This window comes from Schistosoma haematobium, chromosome 3, assembly GCF_000699445.3.
Source record: "Schistosoma haematobium chromosome 3, whole genome shotgun sequence".
Classification (NCBI taxonomy): domain Eukaryota; kingdom Metazoa; phylum Platyhelminthes; class Trematoda; order Strigeidida; family Schistosomatidae; genus Schistosoma; species Schistosoma haematobium.
Genome location: NC_067198.1, coordinates 17,305,694 through 17,329,137, shown reverse-complemented (window position 1 = coordinate 17,329,137; position 23,444 = coordinate 17,305,694). Strand labels below are relative to the sequence as shown.

The window sequence follows — 23,444 nt, the reverse complement described above, 5'->3', positions numbered from 1 at the left end:
TGCCCGATGTTTTGAATTCCATCTTCAAACGACCTTACACTTGTTCTTCCATACATAAATATTTGTAGATAGGTTTTTTTCTCACAGTACATCTGCTTTGCAAATGCAAGTGTTTATAATCAATAGTCTATATGAAGTTACTTCTTGAAATTACATCATGACAGTATTTACGATCAATACTTTGTTAAGTATCACAGATCATCTATACTCTGTCTATGTAGAAACATTAAAAGAAACGTAAAATTTAACTTTAATGTGTATAAAACTTGTATTCATATCGTATTTCATGAGTTATATAAATTGATGATAAAACTTCATTGGTACATTGTACTGAATATCTCTTATCCAAATAGTTGAACTTAATTAAGACAGTTGACATTTCTCATTAATAAACAAGTCACTTCAATTTTTATATAGTCTAGTATTTCTACATACGTTATGTGATAATCCTCATCATGAAAAGTTGAATTTCAAGTATATCGAATCACATTTTTTAACTAGACAATAATATAACAGTCTAACAATCATTTCCAGAGAGAAAAACATGTTAATAAATTAATCATTAAGTTAACAGAGAAGAAATTAGCTAATTTACACATGCATTAATAATCTCTTCACAGAAGAAAATAATTTTGCAGTAATTATCTTGGTCCTGAACATCGATGAGTGAATTTTGTTACTTTATTATTATTATTTATTTCTACTTGGTTATTCAGGTCATTCTTGTCTGTTACAGTCGACGATATACAATAATTTTCATATTCCGAATGAATTTCATCAGATTTTGTTTCTGTTAAATTTGGTGATGGAGATTCACTATCTCCTGGTCTATGAGAACGTTTCCATTTCATACGTCTGTTTTGAAACCATATCTTAACCTGAAAATTTCATTTCAAGGAAAATAAGAAATTATACATTGATTAATATCCATATTATTCAATTTGTTTTCGATATTTAGTTATTTATTTTAACAATTTATGTTATTTTAAATACCATAACGAGTTGAAATGACTTTCTTTCATTAGTAAGAAATTAAATGGAGGATATTTAAAAACTAGATAACCATAAGTAAAAGTTTCATAAACATTAGGTATTTCGCAGCAATCTGCAGCCAAGACTTCACACAGGGAATCGAACATAGAACTTCAGATTTTCAGGCCAACCTAATATCTACAAACTATTGTGCTGAAATACTGTTGTCTGAAGTTTCACTTTTATAGAACTTGTAATATATCTCCATTTTCATCTAATTCAATCGATTTTCTCCTATTTCATTTATTTTCTTTTGTTATGACTTTAACGGTCACTGTTTCCCATTACAACTCCAAGAAATGTACTTTTTGTCTAGTTACTAGTGATTAAATGATATGTGTTGATATAATTGTGAAGAGCTTTTTAAACAAATTGAACGAAAACTTAATTATAAAATTTAATTAACTATGTAGTCTCAAATGCCAGAATGTACCAATTGTCTGATATTACCTAGTTACGTAATATTTTTTCCGACTAACATTAGTCAGTGATAAAAATTATTTTCAAATTATATAATATTTGGACAAAGCCACCTTTTTTGATTGTTTGTTGTGGTCAATGTTCTTCTGTTTATACTTTTATAGAGAGTTTTCTGAACGTAACGTAATAAATTTTGATTCAAAGCAACTGAAATCACTAATATTTAAGTTATTTGCAACAGACTCTTTACTAATTAATAATTTCAGCATTGAAATATTGCATAGTAGTAAAGATGGATAGTGACAAGCAGTGGAATCCAGGACGCGCGTTTCGTCCTATTTGGTGCGTCCTGGATTCCACTGCTAACCACTATCCATTTTTGCATATAATGCTTGTGAATTAAGGCTATATCGAGGCTTTCCGCACAGTATGCACATATGCCAATAAGAAACTGATCAATTGCATTTCTAAACACCAATGGGAAGATTCAGACAAACAATACCAATTGCATAATCGTTTTTAAAAAAAGTTATTTTTTAAAGGACCACACAGTTTTAAAATAAATTTTAAATCCCTTGAATGTTCATCTGATAATGTTACGAAACTAATTCAGATTACAATCTTTCTTAAGATTATTTATTAGAATCCATTCAAATCATCAAGTTATTGAATTATCTTTTCAAATAGTTGTAAGTAAGAAATTATTATTATTATTATTATTATTATGAAAAGTAGTAATTAGATCATTCTATAAATAGCTTATTAGTAAAGGCTATAAATAACATCAGTTGATTATCTTTGAATGACATTAGAAACAATAGTCTGATTTACAAATACAGTAAGATAATGAAAGATATCAATGAGGTATTTTCTTGTGTTCTATTTAGACCAGATGATTTTAAATCAATCTATTAGCTTTCAAGAGTTTATGCAAGCATATTCTCCAATAAGATGAAAACAAAAGGAATAATATGGAAGAATGTGAACAGTAAATAGTTGAAACAAATTATGATATAAATGGCAAACATTCATTAAAACATTAAATAAGAGCATTAGTCATAAAATCAAAACAGATTCATTATTTAAAGTCATCTACAGGTAGGTAAAAATCTATCAAAGACAGTAAGGTATCCTTTTCATTTGCATTACTGAAAATTTCATCATACATTTTTTTTAAAAAAAACAGAAAGAACTATGCATATTAAAGGAACACATTCAACCTCTTCTTCTGTTATGGTTTGAATTATTATACAATATGATATTCACTAGTAATTTGAGTAGTTTTTCTAGGAAATCACATATTTTAATTACACAGTAAATAATTTTCTTCTGAAAGTATTTAACAAATTATTGGTCTAAAAAAAAATTAGATCAGAATCAACTTACCTGAGTTTCAGTTAAACCAAGAGAAGTAGCCACTTCAAATCGTTTCGGTCTTGATAGGTATTTATTCGATATAAACTGTTGTTCTAATTCCAATAATTGTTGACTAGTAAAAGCAGTTCTTGGTCTACGTGTTTTACCAATTAAAAAATTTGATGATAATCCAAATGAAACAGCTGATTAAATGAATAAAGAATTAAAAATAAATTAGAAACAAAAAATGTTTATATTTCTTGTTTGGATAATATTTACACATAATTATCAGTATGGGGTTGTGAAGATTATTAAGTTTTTGATTGATATCATGAAACGATTGGTGTAAGACCACCATTAAAAACCCTGAAGCACTGGATGACCGTTTCGTCCTAATGTGGGACTCCTCAGCAGTGCGCATCCACGACCCTGCTCGTGGGATTCAAACTCAGGGCATTCGATCTCAAGCGCGAACGCCTAACTTCTGGACCACTGAGCCGACATCCAACGGTGCTAATGTCTAACCTCAACCAATCCACGAAATTGCGCGACCATCTTCCATTGTACTAAGGTAGATACCTTTCTCTACCTGAAGAGGATTAGTTCCATTGGTCACGGCTTCTCGCTAGAACTCCGAGAATTCCTTCAAGAGGTTAGTCACTAGTGAGCACCTGATACTAGTTGATTTGTATAAGTAGTATTGATTATTTTACATAAATGTTGTTTTCAAAATGATATTCAATAATTTAAATAAATTGGGGAGAAATCAAGATATTTTGTAGTTGCTTTGTTCTAATTTAAGAGTCTAAATTAACAAGTAATATCGACACGGTACAAAACACTAAATGAGTTTTCTCCGTCGTGGATAGTTTCTCTTTATCACGTTATTTTCTTCAAACTTATCTATCATCCATTAATGAATTATATCAAAGAGAATCCATTGAAACATAAATAGGAGAGTGTATGTAAAAATACATGCTTACTGATGATACTGGCTATCAGTCATCTGATTTTGCTAAATAATTATTGACCTAGCAGGTATGTGTCATATTTTCGTCAAGTCTTATCAATAATTAACTAAAGTTTAACAATATAGACTATTTGATACAGACTCAACTATCTAAGGATATTATGGTTACTGAAAAATCTCAAGGTTCTGAGTTTGATTCCTGGTAAGTTGATAGATGCACTCTTCTGAGGTGTCTTGAATCAAAATGAAATAGTCATTCAGTGCTCACTTGTTTCCAATTGTTTTCCAGATGAACTCAGTCCGTGAAGAGATACATATTTCAAAAATGATAACACAAATAGTTTAAAAGTTACTGAATTATTTTTGTTACTGAATATCATTTATGTTTAAGTATTGTCGACTCAAAATACTTTAGTGAATATATGCTTATTCTATTTATTCAATTTAGGCTTTCCCCAAAAAATTTATTAGAAGTTTGATTTTTAAAGTTTCTTATTTAACCTGTTAAGGAACTAATAAACACCTATATATCTTATGGAGTCCCAATTACAGTTAACCTGTACACAAGATAAAACAATCTAATTCACTGTTGAATTCCTGGAAAGGTTTGATACAGTAACAAACCTCAGAAAGTCTCCAGACGAACTCTTGAAAGTAATGCTAGTTGACTTGCTTTCATTTTATTCCAATCTCTATAGCTTCTCAATTCGATCTATAGTTCACATTAACATGGTCTGTTATAGCACGGGATAATGTTGATACACTAAAGAATTTGAAAACTCCATAACAAATGCTTTTACATGTGTTTTTCATCTGAAGGTACAACCTTCCTATGCACACTTTTGCTTACCTCCCATAGAGCTGTAAATGCCTGAATGAAACGTATTCTACACACGTGATAAGCGTTTTAACCCTGACAATACTTTAACACGAGTTTTTGAACTATTCACAAGTAGTATAGCAAATTTTCATAAGCTTTTAAGACCACAACTTAGAACATGAAATGAATTCGAAGGTATTTTAGAGTTCACTCAGCCAAATAATAGCATAAAAAACAAGCTTTAATAATCTGCCAGCTTCTCATAATTTGGCTTGACTAGAATATCTAATGAACATAAAAATGGATTACGATGAAGCACTCCACATAAAGTCGACATAAGTTTAAACTCATGATTAGACTTTAGTTCGAACGCTTAGAGAGTCTTAAGATCCAACAATATATTTTAAGACTAACCGATAGAACCATCCATCTCCTCAATTTTTTAATCAGTTATCAGAAATTGATTGGTCAGTTATATGTCAACATCCGTTTAGAACAATTCCATTAAATATTCATTTCTCTTTTGCAAAAGTTTGGATACATATTGATGTTATAGATAAAATTTTACTACTGTCCTTAAACATAAATGTAAATTCAGCAGATATACAGAGCTGGTGAGCTATAATGATTAAATACATATGGAAAATATTTGCACTATACACTTTACAGAAGGCTGAAATATTCCATTTATTAGTCAAACTTGGTCACTTAACCATGTTTCTAACTTGAAATTACTAAACTTGAATTTTTATTTAGCACGAATACAGACGCTCAATCATAAGTGGATGTAAGATTGGACAGAAGTAAATACAACACTGTCATGCTATTTGACCAGCTATTAATCTCTTATATTGCACAGTAATGAGTAAGAATTGAAGTTTGATATCACAAGCTGAATAACATTTTTAATCCTAGTCCAGTGGTTTTATTATCAGTGAATCTTTGAATCGATCCTAGTTATCTTAAAACGACAGTCTAGTAGTTGTAAGTAATACATAACTAACTAACATTGTAACGAGGTACTGAATCTTTAAATTACTTGGCTTTACTGAGATTTTAATTGACAGGTTTCTTCGTATACTAAAGAAAAATGTTACACACTACAGACTATCATAAAAATCTTATTCGTCTTCCAACAACTAAATTAATTGTAATTGGTTATATATTACAAATGAAAAGTCAGAGCAACGTAACTAAAGGTTTAAATACATTTTTGGCCACTGACTGATTTAAGCTAGTAAACCACTAGTGAACTGTTTCGTACAAGTCTGAAAGCTAACCAATAATAAGTTCCTACGACCCAACAAGGATATTCTCTTTACACTTTTATGGATGTATGTTTTAGACAATATCTATAGTTTGTCAATTCGTTATATGACTTTAGAATTATCTAATATAATTAACAATGGTTATAGCACTCCTAGCGTGGTTAAACTCTCCACAAACTACACAACCATTTCGGCAAATATTTATTTTATAACAGTTGTTTCAAGATGATTTTTTCACACTTTTCAGAAAATATTTTTCGTCGTTTATGTTATCTTTCGATGGTTATTAACCTAGGTTGCAAGAGTTTGTACTTTCACGTTTCCTGATGCTGAGGAATACAGTCAATTAGTCTAGTATTAACTGTGCATCCTAAACGGATTACCTCAGCATGTTCATGTAGTCACAAGTTTTTACAAAAGTTGGTTAGTGGAGGTCACTTTGAACCATGAAGTGCATTTCACTATATTTGGGAAACGTCAGGCGGATGTGCTTAGATCCCAGTGTTAGTGTTCCCACTGACGTTTAAACCCGGCACATTTCACTTCAAACGCCAATATGTTATTAACTGAGCTACTGAGTCCAAATAGCCACTTACTTGTGCAACGTGTGTTAATCTCGATGATTAAGAGTGAATCAACAAGTAATATTTGAGTTAAACACTGACCATTTAAAACTCATTTAAGTCCAGATTAATTGCTTTTATGACCCTATTTATTTAACTGTCATTCATGAAACTGCATCATTTTTTTTATATAAATATAAATAAGGCTTTTTATTGCTCCCTTTTGTTGTTTCCCCGCTACTGTCCAGTATACGTGTGTTTATTGTCCTGTTTGTAATTGACCATATTATTTTACGTCTTTGTACTAACTGTACTAATTTATATTTTAGGAACAGATTATATGAGTTGGCTACATAGAGTTAATCGTTTTGACCATAGCTGTGCTAAGACTTCGTGTATGACAATACAGGGACTTATTCAAGAAAGTCATCTGTAGGCGAATTGACTTCAACAATGAGTAGGAAGATAAACTGGTTTTTTCCAGTCGTTAATATCAACAACGGGAGAATGCAGTCCTTTATAAACCAAATTCATACACGTTGCACAGGTTATAAGCTACCTAAACTCAGTAGATGATGCGTTGGCGTTTGAATAGAAAATTACTGGATATGAGTCCCGGTTTGAACATCAATATTGTAGTGCAGATTCACTCAACTGATGAGTCCTAAATAAAATGAAACTAGTTCTCTGATTTCCGCTGTTAGCTACCGACCAATAATTTATTAACCCAATTCCTATTCAATTTACAAGTGAAAATCCTCTGTGTCATGCTACTGTTCTTACTTTTTTTCAGTCTTAAATTTCTGTTGGAAAAAATTAAAAAATGGATCTTTTCATTCTTTCAAAACAATTTCTATAGGTAGAGAGATAGAGAGAGACTAAGAAAGAGAAGAAATGAGTATGAATGAAACATATTAAACAAACTATTTTGATACATGAAAATAATAATAATTTTCAGTATATTATATCAATTATCTGTTTTTCCCTTTACAAGTGCAATATAAACACTCTTCATATTCCTCATGCTTGATTGAAAATAAGGAAAACGTTTATCCAATCAAAATAAGGAAGAAAAATACTCAAGAACACAGATATACACACAAACAGAGGGGTAGAAAATACAACGAAAACTATCTATATTTTTAATAGAAAGAGATGGGAATACAAAATAAACATCAATTCCCTATCATATTAACCAAGACTAGTAACTTAACTAACATAACAAAAATAGATAACTTAATAAAAGCAATCAAATCTCCATCTGTCTTTTAGTTACCTACTCATCAGTTGGTTGTTATTTTTTTTTATCATTTTTAAGCTGGAGACAAAAATGATGCAAAATATCAGCTATGAAATGATATATATGTGGTGTTTACAATTAAATTTCTATTGAGAAAAGAAATGTTTTTTTCCTATTTATTTATAATCGTCTACTATATGTTTTCTAGTTTGATATTTCTTTTTTCTATAATTATGAAGAAACTGATTGCCGCAAATCAGCGTTGTTAAATGTATCAATATGTATAATTGTACTTTAAGTTATTACATTGAAAAATCAACGATAAAACTTGAAAATTGGTTTATAAATGGGGCAAAACAAAACAAAACCCAACCAGCAATGACACAAGTATAAATGGCTTGTTAACGTTTTATATTTAGCTCATGATTCATATTTCTTTTTTTTAAAACAAAACAAATAATATTTTGAAACAAAAAGGTTTTAATCTATTTCAATTTTTAAAGTTGAATTTACGAGTTAAGTTAGACCATTATTGAAAACCTGGAAGCGCTGAATAGTTGTTTTAATTTGTAAATTTTGTAAAAATTACACCATTCAGTTGATGAATAGTAAACATTGTCCAGTCTCTGGTGTTGATTTAATTCTGTCAGTTTCGATTTAGATTTTTCTGATATTTGACTATCTCTAGTAATATTTATTTTTAGGGAAATAATGTTCTCCATAAGGTTATAACCAGTATCACTGAATGTCATAATCATAGAGGCAACCATTGTATTTTGATCATGTTATGATATTATAAACCGAATGATTCCATGAAACTTGATCAATTTTATACCATTTGTTATTCAGAAAAAAATCAAAAGGATATTTTCCTCAATAAGTTCAATAAATTATCGTGTTGTTCCATTAGACTTCTAAGAAATCAGACTGTCTCCTAACAGTCATCATTTTTTTCTTCTACATAATATATACCTGTGGCATCTTGTTGATAAAAATTCAACTTATTTGGAGAAAATCGGCAGGTGGAATGATTAGTTTATGTAAAAGTAAATCACCTGAAACATCCGAACCATTCTCAACTGTTAATTTTGTCCCAGTTAGATAGATCTTTTTTTATTTAAACGTATATTTGCATTTAGGCAAATACTATAAAGTGAAGTTAACTGACTTCAAAGTTTACATGAAAGGCAAGTCAAAAAAAGATGTATTTGTAAATAAACTACACTTCGGTGAAACTCTCTAAAATTATATCAGAAATCATCTCAATCAGTTACCTTGAGTTCTGTAAATACAGATTCATAGTCATAATTATCATTATCAGCATGATGTGTTAATGAATCTTCAAAACTATACTTTCTAGTATTTTAAACATTAATAATATTTTCACAAACATAAATATCGTTGAATAAGCTTCGATATGACATTATTAAAGTAAGAATATTTAATTTTAATAGTTGAATTCATGAGCTAGACTACCATTAAAAACCTAGAAGCACTGAAGGGCCGTTTCGTACTAGCATGGGACTCCTCAGCAGTGTGCATCCACGACCCCGCACGTTCAACTCGAACCAAGGACTTTTGGTCTCGTGTGGAATGAATTCAACCATTAAAATTACTATAATCTCCCCAAATCCCCATTCTAACAATGATAATATTTAAGTTATATATTTTTTCTTATACAGCAACAGTCATCTGAGAAACAAGAATACAATGTAATAACAATTGATTGTCAAATCATGATTTGAATGGAATCTTAAAAATAACAACATCAAATTAGATGTTCAAAATTGGCTGCTATTAAACGTAACTGAATTTCGTAAACGTGACAGTCTGCTTAGCGACCAATCAGAATGAAGTGGGAATTATTATATCCGCCATCTTGGTATGCAATGGCGACCGGCTTTCTTCGTTCTGTGCTTTATCCGCTATTTGTTTCGTGTAGCTACAGAATTTAGCGTTTCAGTGGGCTAAAATGCAGAAGTTAATGTAATACTCTAAATGTTGGAGGAAATTGTTTAATGACAGTGATCTTAAAATATGGTCAGTGATAGATGTACAGTCTAGAAATAAACACGGAACATACTTATCGATATCTTATAATGTATGACAGCAACAGCATCAAAGGCACGCTTTTTTCTATTTTTAATCAGACTGATTTGAATCAGTATCCTCATTAGAAAGAGGCAGCTCTACTTACTAAACTGATCTGTTTCGTTACAGGCTTCAAGCACTATACTTAAGTATACCATAATTCTGAATTATACGACAACCAAGAATACTAAACCAAGCAAGTATCATAATTATTGTTTCAGTTGCACAGACATGTTGCTCAAAGTAGTTAAATGGACATTTTTCAGCCGATAAAACCAAAACACGAAATATAGGCCAGTCGTGAACTTACCTAACAGAAGACAAAGGATATATATTGCTTTCAGACCGAAGACAACAATCAGTTATTCATAAAAACATAGTTTACCGTACAACAAACTATTCTTCAGTAACATTATGCACTGACGGTCTATATGGAAACAACCAACTATGCGATTAAACTCACTATGACTTGGGATATCATCCCAGCGTGCAATGAACGTACAGTGTAGCGCAGTCAGGTGTGGCAAATAAAAATTACAACCAGAGCAAAATTAACAGCATAATCTAGATGTTTAATAAAAAATACATAGTGAAATGACAAATTCTATGATTACTTGAACGCACAGATGACCGTCATTGCAATGGGCGATACATTAGGCTTACATGGTTGCGTTGCGGATAAAATCACCCTCAAAATTCAATGTACCTTGAGTATGAAGTACAGTGAAAATTCAAAGCATGTTTCTAAATCCTCTTGTATTTACATTTACAATAACTTTTATGTTTGCATATTGGATAAAAAGAGCATTCTATTGACAGACAACTTCATTAACTCTAATAAACTATACAATATTTCGCATAAAGTACCAATAATTCAAATTTATGTGCTTATTTTTTGTAAATTAAATTAAATTCATCTGAAACTCAACTTCAATTTTAGTGTGTGTTAATATTTAATTCTTTTAAATTAGTTACTTATCATTATGATTAACGAACTGTTTAAATGCATTGTCTGCTCTTTCTCTTTCTCTCTCTCTCTCTCTCTTGATCTATTTCTCTTCAACATTAAACTTTACTTGCTATCTCCCAATCATCCAGTTTCAATAAGACAATATGGAAGGGGTAACGATTTAAAAATTAATCTTTATTCATTTCGTTTATTTTATTATTTTTTTCTCTTGATATTTCTCGTTTTCTTTCCATTTTTTCTATTAAGCATAAACACACATCTGCCAACTAAATAAACTCATAATTAATTCTATTCCTGATTATATTCTATCAAAGAAGAAAAGAATATGTAGATTATTTTTCTTAGTGTTTTTATTCTGGATTGATTATATATGTTCAAAATTTCCTTTTAAGCTGCCTTCAGGGTTAATTTTCTGTTATTGTTGTTGTAGTTGTTTGTTTGTTTGTTTTTATTCCTCCAGTTATCTTTCACTCGATTTATCAGTCTGTCTTCCAGTATTTTTGTTGGTTATCTACAAATATTCACTTTAGTAGGTTAATATTCGTCTCATTTTAGTGTTTATTACAATATATATATATATATATATATATATATATGCATACTTACTTATCTACTATTTAAAATTAAGGAAATGCAAATGTAGATGATTAGAAAATTAAAACTCATCAACTGTAATCATATTTTTTTGTTTTTCTTCACTGACTAATTACAATTGTTTAAGTAGCTTAGATTTTTTAAATAAATAAAATAAACACATACACACACGCACAATATGTCAACATACTAACCAATGAGTATAAAGAATATTCTGGATTCATTTATAGGGATAATATTTATACATCAAATCAAAAATATTCTTTCTTTTCTTTCATCCCTGTCTACTAACTAATCATTTTTTGAAATTATACAAATGGCAAATTATGCCTGATTGGTTTGATACAACCTGTTTGTTCATTTGTCAATAGTTTTTATCTCTTTAGAAAATTTTTTTGTCTTTCAAAAACAACAAATAGATTAATAAGAATGAAATGAATGATGAAATGTGATTTGGAATTTTTTTCAGAAAAAAACTTTTCTGAGCGAGAGAGAGGGAGAATAATTTAAAAGATAAATTACCATAGAAATATGAGGAATTATTCTATGGTTTGATTTTATTTTTGTTAAGTTTACAGTTTTAAACTAATTAAAGGTACGAAGATAAATTTTTCAAATGCTCATTCATCCAACATTGAAAATTAGCCAATCTATATAGGTTGTACATGTAGGCATTCACAAATATAGACATATACACATACATACATAGATAGATACATACATACATAGATACACATATACATTGGAAAGTAAACAGATTTGATGAGTTTAATATACATTTTCTTTAATTCAAGACATACTATCAATTCATTGTGGTTATTTAATATCTTTCCTAATTTTTTCTTTCTTCTATCTTTCATTTTATAGTTAATTTAATATCTAATGTTTACTAATGAAAGAAAATGAAGAGTATTTTTCTTTAGTCCAAAACTAATTGGTTTATACAAAAAATAACTGTAATTAAATTCAGTAGGCAAATGAGGGCGGATGGTGAGGAATATATATAATTTAGTTAGGGGAAGTTAATCGACAGTCAAAACTAGATTAAGTTCTTATTTCTTTTTGTAAAAAGAGTGACAAAATAGACGAATTCACAAAATGAAAGAAGATTGATTGCTGTTGTCAACGTATAGTTCTCATCAATTGACGTACACTAAATTTTTCACTACCGAACCCTCTCTACTCACTAACTATTACGATAGAATGAATAAATAGAATAAATTATTATTCATCTGACTGCATAACAAAAAATAAACGAAATTATTTTAAGTTTTCTACCACCTAATTTTCCATTTAATCAATGTTAGTTAAAGCCCTTATGATTTATTTCAATGGTCAATTGTATTTCTCTTAAATTTTTACAATTAGTGAGTTATATATACATATATAAGTAGTTAAAAAACTTAACTGAAAATATTGTAAATTACTTAACTAAATTATCCATATATTACCTTCTTTCAACAAAAAAAGAAATGCCACTTTTTTATTCTTGTTTTTAAATATATTTATATACAAAGAAAGAAAAATAAATAAATTCATTCCTATAAATGATATGTATAACTGATATTCATAAGAAATTGATAACACGGGGTGACACATAGGACTGAGGAACACTGGACATTTTTTTGTCCTAGTTTTCAACTCTTTAGTAGTACCCATTCACGAAATAACCAGAAACTCCACTCAGGACACTGACGTCTCTTCAGGACCACTGGGTTAGTTGATATCTTGTGGTACATATTTCAAAACACGGTAATTTCTTCAGTTGAGTTCAGACGTGCTCAGAGTGAAATTGTTGTTACTATCATTTTGAATGGACTAATTTCGAAATGTAGATGACGAAATCAACTGTCAAATTATTGGTTCTAAGGATAGGATTTTCCTATGAGAAAGGAATCGTATGGATTTAGTCCCTGATAGACTCGTGTACGTATACTGCTGAGGGGTCCTATTTTAAGATTAAACAGTTGTCTAGTGCTTTCCAGTTTCCAGTGGGTACCATACAAGACCAATTTGTGGCGGATACTACCTAAATAATAAATTATTCTTCAGAAAACTCTTAAGTAAATAACAAGAAGAAGAGATCATACCCAATTCTATGTAAAGAATAACGTAATCATTCCTCTCAGTACTTATTATGTGATCCATAAAATCAACATACTGTGGAACTATCCAGTAATTAATGCTTTACCTAACCTACTTTATTTTCACTCAAAAACCCACTCACAGTGCGTGATATGATGCATAGCTTATTGCAATCTAAAGGTATTATATGGGATAATACTACTTAATATCATTCAATAGGTTGTAGTTACCTGATAAACTGGAAGAGTTCAAACATTGATAACATTTTCAACACTTCCCTAGTAATATTTATTATCTCTGAAAATCGAGATTCTGATGTTGGGGATATAATTTCCAGCTCCAAGTTATTTTATTAATTTCATATCTGACGTAACCGGTTCATAAGAACAGTTTTATATACTCAGCTTTCAGATAGTATTTTGATAAGAACTAGTAATATTCTTCATTGAATCTAATCAAATTATGTGGTAATTGTCCGAACTTTCAACGTACTAGTAAAATAATTAACACCTTAACCACTATGCTACTGCTTTAGAGAAACACTATTCTTTGCTCAAGTGAACTATAACGCATTTTACGGTCTTTAATTCTGTCTCATATTTCATGTTTACTTAAGACAAAGATATTTTCCTTCCAATGTTCTCTCTGTATGACTTAAAATTTGAATCAATCCATGCGAATTATTCAGACTGTGAAATTTGAATATTAAAGTTATGACTATTACTATGTGACAAATGTATTTCGTTGTGTTATATTTAAAAAATCCTACGGAATTAAAACCTTACATAATATTCGAATTTTAATAAGTTTAATAGTTAGATCAAGAAGATTCTGGTTAGCGTCTTTATGGACTTGAACTAATCAACCAATTAGTCCAAATTTTGAAGTTTCACCTACAACTCATCATGTTCTTCTAGCTTGACATCGAAATACTCCTCTAGTTGAGAATGAGCGATTGAAATATTTCAATGTCACTGAGAAAACTAACAAGAAAATGGAAACATGAAACTGATTGGTTGCAAAGTAGATAAATTGAACTGTATATCTAGTCATATACTAGTCATTCCTTTTGGAATATAGCTGCTGTGAATATTGTCGTTACCGTCAAAAAATCATTGATTTTTCGTAAGCATTCAGTAATTTGAATTTGATGAATTAAAGTCTTAGGAACTTAAAATGATATATGTACTGAAAATTATTATAAACATCCAATATGAAGTCAAATCAATTCACCTTATTAATCATGAGTCTTTAACCAATTTAACTTTATGTTAAAATTAGTTAACAAGAATTCACTTTCTGTGTGTGGATATATGCATGTTAGGTTTTGAAATAACTAGATTATTATCACTTATGGTGCAAACAATAATGAAATTTTATGAAAACCTAAACTTAAAACAATAAAACAGTAAATCCAAACGTGACTGTTCAACGATATTACACTACCTGCAAGATCAGTTTCTGTATTTTAGAAGGGAAAAAACACAACAGCACTTGTGATGTAATATAATTTTGAAATAAGAATGACAATATGCACATACTGATTTGATAATGGTTCACTAAAAAAGCAAACAAATTAAAACTTTCTTGTGAATTAAATTATTTAGTATCATCCTTTGGCATTCAGTTATTGGTCCGAGATATTCTTATTGCAAAATAATTATAGTTCGAAGAACCAAGATCTAAGGATAGCCATTAGTCGATTATGATCCTTCTGAGAAATTCACAATTATTATTTAGAAATGGAACTCGCTGTTTTAATGGTATACTTGGAAAATACATATTCGCTTTACTTTTTTAGTAACCTCAAATGAAACCGCTTCTGTGATCACATTTAATATAAGAAGTTTTCCTAATGTCATATTGGATGTCACCATTATAAATAATACAAGTTTTTAATTATCTACACTTTCAAATACTGAAATTTTATTATTTATCTACCTCATTCATGTACAAGCAAATCTGGTTTAGAGATACCAAACAAATAAATTAACTTAATCGAATTCCTAGTATATCAGCTTGTCACCAAATTCATAAATTAACTTTGACAACTGCTCTTAAAGCTATTGTATAAAATTGTTTAAATTCTATGCATACACATTATATATCCATTGGTTTCACTGTCAAACGTCTGAACTAGTCATAACGAAAATATTTTCACTGGGTTGCTATGGTGACATCTGATTATCTATTTAATTCTGTGCACACATATGCACTACATTCTACTTTATTCTTGCTTTAGTTCATGTTCTCTTCTGTTCTGCTTATCATTTACTCATTTTTTTAAAAAAAATATTTATCCAATGTTTCACACAAACTACTTTCTCACTTAACTTACAGAATAAAATTTGCACTCATTAAATTCAAACTTTTCAAAATTTCAATTTTTGAAATGTCTGTTAAGGTCACAAATGGTTTAGGTAACCTTGGTTTTATATGAAGAATATTAAATAAACCATAAACAAAAGGAATAATTAGAAATGCATGCTGTAAAAATGAAAAAAAAATTAATGAATCAATTTGTCTTAATTTTTATTTGTGTCTCTCTTTCTTTTTTTTTAAAAAAATTTACAACTGAAAATGCATTTTTTGTTGTTGTTGGTTAAAACTTCAGCATAATGGAAGGAGGGATTTCAAATAAATTGAGTAATTCTATGTTACTTTAAGAAGAAAAAAAATCATTTCCAAATTTATTGAAATTTAGCATTTATCATCGTCATCATCATTTTATCATCACAGTGATCATTATCATAATCATTCTAGTCATGTTTAATCATGCATGTAATTAACTATGATTTGTTGATTAAGCAATAAAATGTAACTTAGCATATTTATGTGCATGAAAGCACAAATACATACATACCTACACAAATACATATAAACACACATACATAGAGGTAAATAAATGCATATATATATATATATATATATTGTCAAAGTTAAGTGAACACTTTCTTCGTTTTAAACAAAATTCAATGTTTAATATTTTTTTAATTAATTATTGTTTTCACTGTTTCTTTTACTATGGATGAGTACAAAGTGGAATGAAAGAATACAGTGAAATCTGAAACCTAAACATTGTGATAAAGATTACTGAGGACACAAGGAATTCATGAATAATTGATTGACTGATTGATGTAAAATTAAAGTTTAGAAAATAAAATGAACTAAATAGAACTTTTTTGTACTTACTTTGATGACCTTATTTAAACATTTAATTATTATTCTGATGTAGTGAATCTTATGTTGTATATATATATATATATATATATATATATATATATATATATATATATATATATATATTGCGTAATGTTTATTTACGTATTCTTCAATTCATTTAATTTTGTCTGATAATTTATTTATGTTAATAACTTAGTGATAAGAAGAAATTGTTAACTGTAAAATTATTCCGGTCAAGTGTGAATATAATTAATTACTGATCTTGAATGGGGGGAGGGAGAGAGAGAGAGAAGTGTTAGTAACATGTAATAAATTATTTTAAAATCGAATTATATTCATTCATAAATTTTATTGAATATAACGTTAGAAATTGTTGAAAGTAGAAGTCGATGAATAGGATTTTTATTATTAATAAAAAAGTTTGTAGAGATTATTCCCTGTTTATTGATTTTGTAGTAAGCCCATTCAACTATTGTATTATTTATCTACTCACTGTAATTTAGACACTTGATCCACCATGTCTGATTGAGCACATGTCTGCACATCAATCTTTAAACTATTCTCCCATTGGTTGTAATACACAGGCAATCCATACTTGATTAACACTCAAAAATATATATGGATTTTTAACACACACTCTTGGTTTCCCTGTGTGCTTGCTTCCTGTACGCTTACGGATTTTACCAATCTTTAACAATAAACTATCTCTATAACTGGCGTTCAGGCTTTTGAATAATCTCGAGTAAATTCATAATTCTACCAGGAGATTTAGTCTGCATTAAATACTCAGTTAACGGGATACTATTTCTTGGAGCAAACTAGCGTCTACAATTTCATGCATTGATCTAAGTTAGACATATATTAAAAACTAGGAAGCACTAGAATAACTATTTACTCATATTATGGTACACTCCAGCAACAAGTCTAAACGAAAAATATCGACTAAGACATTTAAATTTTGATTAGTTATTTAAATGATGGCAGTTTATGATGTACGTTTTATTTCATACTCATAAAGCTAATTAACAAAAATGATTACCTGAAGAGTTTGTAAAGCACATTTAAAACAATTAATTATTTTTGGTTTCAAATCAAAAACAAAAAATAAAACAAAGTTAAAACACTATGTACTAGTAGTTTATATTACATCATAAACAATTAGCATATTTCAGTCATTAAAGTATATACTAGTGTGAGATGAAAAGAAAAGAATTTTTAGTGGAGATGGAGATTTTGAATATTTTTTAGATTTTAGATCCAAAATGGTTGAACTGTAACATTTCCATCGTCATTAACATTCAGTAGATGTTGAAATTGTTCTCTACAAGTAAGCCATTTAATTTAAAGAGTACAATACAATCAAAATACTAATTTGAATAAGGCTTCAACATATAGTTTACTCTTTTTTCATATTTAAATAACATAAAATGAAGTCTGTAAACTACAATTGTGCGACTAACATATTTTGAGTATTAATAAACAACTATTTGAGTTTATACACAACCGAGTCTGTTGTGAGATAGTAATTCATTGAAGACAATGGTGGATGTGTTGCTCAATTTCGTAGATTAGCCGAAGTTAGACATTAACACCGTTGAATGCCGATCGGTTCAGTGGTCTAGAGGTGGAGCGTTCGCGCGCGTGACTGGTAGGTCCTGTGTTTGAATCTCGCGAGGTGGGATCATGGATGTGCACTGCTGAGGAGTCCCACAATAGTACGAGATGGCCGTCCAGTGTTTCCAGGTTTTCCATGGTGGTCTAGGTTTAATTGGCTCATGATCTTAATTATTAAAATTACTATAATATCCACAAAACCCCTTCTGATACTTATCAAATTTATATTGAAATCTTGAGTTTGATTGAATATTCGACAATTTCTTCTTCTTAGCACTGTTAAATTAAGATCCAGTAACTGTCAATTTCTCTATGGTGTATAATGATATATCAGGTCATTATATTGAACATTTTTCAAATAAATTTAATGTTTTTCTGTTTATTATATTTTAATGTTATTGTAGTAGTAGATGATTCCTCTTAAAATAGATAACTTTGTAAATACTTGACAGTAATGTTGATCACCTTAGTTTTATTGGACATGCCACTAGTTGAATGGGTTTATTCGAGCATGCTGTCCAAATTATGTTTCAGCATCTTGTGGAATACATATGATAATTAATCAGCTTAGATATTTTACTCTATTATGCATCTGGCCATTATTTACTTGTCATTGGCTTCTGTTTTTATTGGATTCAGAAGAGAAGTGGACAGCAGTAAATTCTGAGTATTCAAAATCTTTTCAGTGTGATTTGATAAGTTGTGAATACTTTTTTGTCATTACTTGTCTTCTCAAAAACGAAATCAATTAATTTCAGAGTTTGTTGAAATTTCAAGGATTTCAGAATCAATCAAGTCCTACAGTTAGATCTTTATTTGAATAAAAAACATTATCTTTTGACTACTGACATGTTAGAAACTATTCAACTGATTTGGCTATTTGAAAAGGAGAATTCTAATAAACGGTTTGCGTAGTTTGAAATAAATTCATCTTGCACTCCTCACATTAAAAACTTTTTCACTTATCCTTTAGATACGTATTGGATGTACAAGAGTGATGCAGTTGAATAATTGGCAAACGAACGAAATACAACATTTATTCTAACATTCACTTAATAATTTTTATTGACCATAGTTCTAGTAATATGTGCTATGATACCGTCTTAATTAATAGGTACATACATTGATTGATCACTAATTAGGTATCAATATAGTGCTTGCTTAGTGTGATTAAATTCTATTGAACAAATAAAATGTCGCTACTGGTTCGAGTAACTCCACCTGTAGCTCTTCTAAAGTTACTGTCGATCCCAAGCCAGGGTAAAGGAGGAGGGTTGGGCGTTGGGTTAGTAACCTCATCCTGTAAAAAACAATCCAGCTAAAAAAAACCCAACCAGATTAAACAGATAAAATACTAGTCCGAGTGGCTCAACTCCGAGTGTTAGATGGTTAGCACTCCTTAATAAAGTGTACCTGAAGTCTTGAAGTAAGTGGTACACCCTTAAGGATTTAAATTCAGCTACTAAAAATAATAACATGAGTAACTAATTACATAAAGTAAATGTTTGTACCGTCGACTTTGCAACATATTATTCAATGCTTAGACAGTTTATATGGCAAGGGTGTTGTATTTCCTATATCATAACTCATTTAACAAGTTAGTCATGCCAAGTAATTGATAGTTCCATGAACACTATCAGTTTATATATTAATGATAAGTATATGCTTACTGATCTTTAATACAACACTTTATTCTATTTAATAGCTGTGTTATCACCAATGACCTTACCTCGTGTTCTCCATATGATCAGATATTTTTTTCTGTTGAAAATAAGTAAACGATAATCTCAACTTTCTTATCTAATTTTAATAGTACAGTATTGCCTAAACTAAAATATTTATAATTTCGAAAATTTTCATTGTCATTCATTAGTTCCTACTCTGTATAGAAGTGTGTTATATCGATTTTGTAACTTGTTTCGAGCTTATCTATAAACCTAATTCATTAAACTAATATCAAAACATGTAATTATTTCCCATTAATTGATTGGAAATAATAAAATAGAATAATAAATTTATTTTATTCAAGAAAACTTATTATTTGGTTCACAAAACTGAAAATTATTTATTCAAATAGTTTGAGTACATTTAGTGTATATAATGGAAAAATTACATTGATAATTCAATAATAAAGAATTCACCAACCACTTTAAAATAGAAATCATTAAAAGAACACATATATACAAATTAATAGTACTTCCATGTACTTTTAAAAAAATCGCATATAATTTTGTGATTTTTACACTTGATTTTCATATCAAGAGTATAACTTATTGATATCAGAAGGGTTTTTGTGAATATTATAGTACTTTCAATGGTTAAGATCATGAGTCAATTGAAGCTAGACCACCATGGAAAACCTGGAAGCATTGGACGGCCATTTCGTAATATTGTGGGACTCCTCAACAGTGCGCATCCACGATCCCACCTCGTGTGATTCGAAACCCAGTACCTATCAGTTTCACTTGTAAGGTCTGTTATGAGATAGTAACTCATTGAAGACAATGGTGGATGTGTTGCTCAATTTCGTAGATTAGCCGAAGTTAGACATTAACACCGTTGAATGCCGGTCGGCTCAGTGGTCTAGAGGTGAAGCGTTCGCGCGCGTGACTGATAGGTCCTGTGTTCGAATCTCTCGAGGCGAGATCGTGGACGCTCACTGCTGAGGAATCCCACAATATTATGAACTGGCTGTCCAGTGTTTCCAGGTTTTCCATGGTGGTCTAGGTTTGATTGACTCATGATCTCAACCATTGAAATTACTATAATTTATTGGTTGTAAAAATAACAAATTATCAAAGAATATAATGATAAACATAAAAAACTAGTCTTAGTTAATGAGCGACTGAAAAATAGGAAACACTACATAGTTATTCCATTCTGATATGGAACAGCTCAGTACTGTATATCTATAATCCTATTAAGGATAGAACCCGTAGCTTTCAGGTCTCGCAGCAGCGGATTCACCTTCAGACTATTGACGATGCATTTACTGGGTAACTTATTTAGTTTAAGTCAATCAGTGGCATTACGTAACGGTTTTCCAAGATCGCTAGTGGTTAATCGCTTCCAATAGATGAACCGACAGTATCTTTACTATTGTACTTAGTTGTAACACGTTAAAAAATTAGAAGCTTCCATTTATTTCATATAATGTTAAGTATTTAAGGGGACAGGAGAAAATAATAAATCACATAACCATATCTGGATTCTCCGTTTTAATGTGAAACTATATAATATTCATCCTCGAATAATTTAAAACCGACAGCTGTAGATGTATGTTGATTTTAAGTAATGCTGATCATCTTCACTTCACCGGGGTTTCACGTTAAGTATATTGAAATGCATTTGTTGACAACCTCCATATTGCAAACATTCTAATACTTAATTGTCGATTTTGGTTATTGATACGACATTTTAACTTATTTAATGAACTTACTATTTCCATTTACTGAATAATTCTTAAGAACGATAAACTTATGATTTATTACTGTTTATGTCCTGTTTTCGGTGTATTTTGAACTTTGATATAAGCTTACTAAGTAAAATGCTTTGATTATTCTTTCCAATATTTCATCGGTTTACTTTTAGATGTCTTATCAGAATAAAGTTTAATTAGTAGTCTTATGCAGAGTAATTATCAACTTACCATGACCTTCAAAATAACGTTTAATAATATTCGAATTATACCAGTGTATCTGTGATTGTAACATTTGGTTAGTATCTAAATGTTTCTTAGATACATCGTCATTATGATTTTCAGTTGTGAATATTTTCATACTTTTCAAGTTTTTGTCAAACTTTTTTGTATTAAAACTACCATTTTTATAATTGTCATTTGCATCATGTATATTCGAAGTATCATAAAGTGATTTAGTGACTAAATTTAATTGTGCATCATTTGTAGACCACTTTTTGATCAATGTTTCAGTAAAATTATCGATCGTATTACTAGCAGTTGTGGAAGTAATATCAGCTGTATTGTTATCATTATTATTATTATTATCATGGTCACGTCTAATCTTATTGATGTGACTGAACAAGGAAATTAATTCGTTATTTTTCTGCAAAGTATGATCCGAACTATAGGTATTATTGTTACAGGATTCATTAAGATTTGATTCATTCTTATTTTGATAATGTTTGTTAAGTGTCCAATCGATTTGATCCATTGATGAATGGTTTTCGGAATTCTTGTTATTAGTACTATCATTAATCCCTTGATGTTTCTGTCTTAAAGAGGTTCGATCAGTTCCATCAACATCTTGTCTTTGAATTGAGTCGGATGGATTCTTTAAATCATGAAAATCATCATGGTGTAATTTAGAACAGAAAATAGAGTCATTTACTGACCTTGTTGATCGTGTTATACCAAAGGGTAAATTCACTTTAGAAATCATTGTTGTACACAGTGAATTTATCTGAAAAGAATTGTTATTTTGTAAAAATAGACCATGTGTATTATTGTTTTCACTGTGCATAATACAATTTGAATTATTACCAACTGTACTTTGAGCATTATCATAGATGTGTTCATTATTATTTGCATAATTTAGATTGTTCAATAATTTTGTTTTATTACCATCTAACAGTGATGCTATTGAAAAAGCATGATCCATTGTACTGAGTTGTATCAGTAACAATAATGAAGAAAAAAATTAGACAGGAATTTATAGGATAAACGTTATTATATGTAAATAATTAATTAATCTGTTTAGTAATTTAAAATTAAATACTCTAGGTAATAAGAATAAGTTCACTTCATAAATGCAAAACTGTTTTAAATACATATGATTATTGCATAATGATTATTTTAGTGTGTTGATTCGTTTGTTTGAGAAGATTTTAATGAATTTTTTCCTCAGTTTTAATCACCTCTTTATTAAATTGTATTATCATCAATTTTTCTCAAATATAAAAACATTTTCTTCATAATGCGTTTTATTAACCAATCAGAAAGGAATAAAATATAATCATGCGTATTTACACGGTTATAGATATTTATCTTCAATGTGATTGGATAAACATGTGTATAGAGAGATAATTTTTCCATGAATATATTTATTGTTCTACATTTAATAGCCGATGTTATACACAATATTTTTTTAAATGTGTCGTTTCCTGTACTTCTAGTCATTTTTTTTTATTAATTTGATGGGTAAGTTCTGGTTATAAGAACGTAATACTTATTAAGGATATCGTTTCAAACCTCACCTTTCACTTTATTTATTTTTCATC

The 23,444-nt window shown here is 29.5% G+C and overlaps 1 protein-coding gene across 1 annotated transcript; it reads right to left on the bottom strand.

Annotated features, from left to right (window-relative positions):
- Positions 1–641: 641 nt before the first annotated feature.
- Positions 642–22,825, bottom strand: MNX1 (motor neuron and pancreas homeobox; the record flags this gene model as incomplete). Its single annotated transcript, XM_035731666.1, has 3 exons — positions 642–878; positions 2,839–3,011; positions 21,856–22,825. The coding sequence occupies 3 exons, from the start codon at positions 22,823–22,825 to the stop codon at positions 642–644; spliced, it is 1,380 nt and encodes a 459-aa protein (XP_035585781.1).
- Positions 22,826–23,444: the final 619 nt, after the last annotated feature.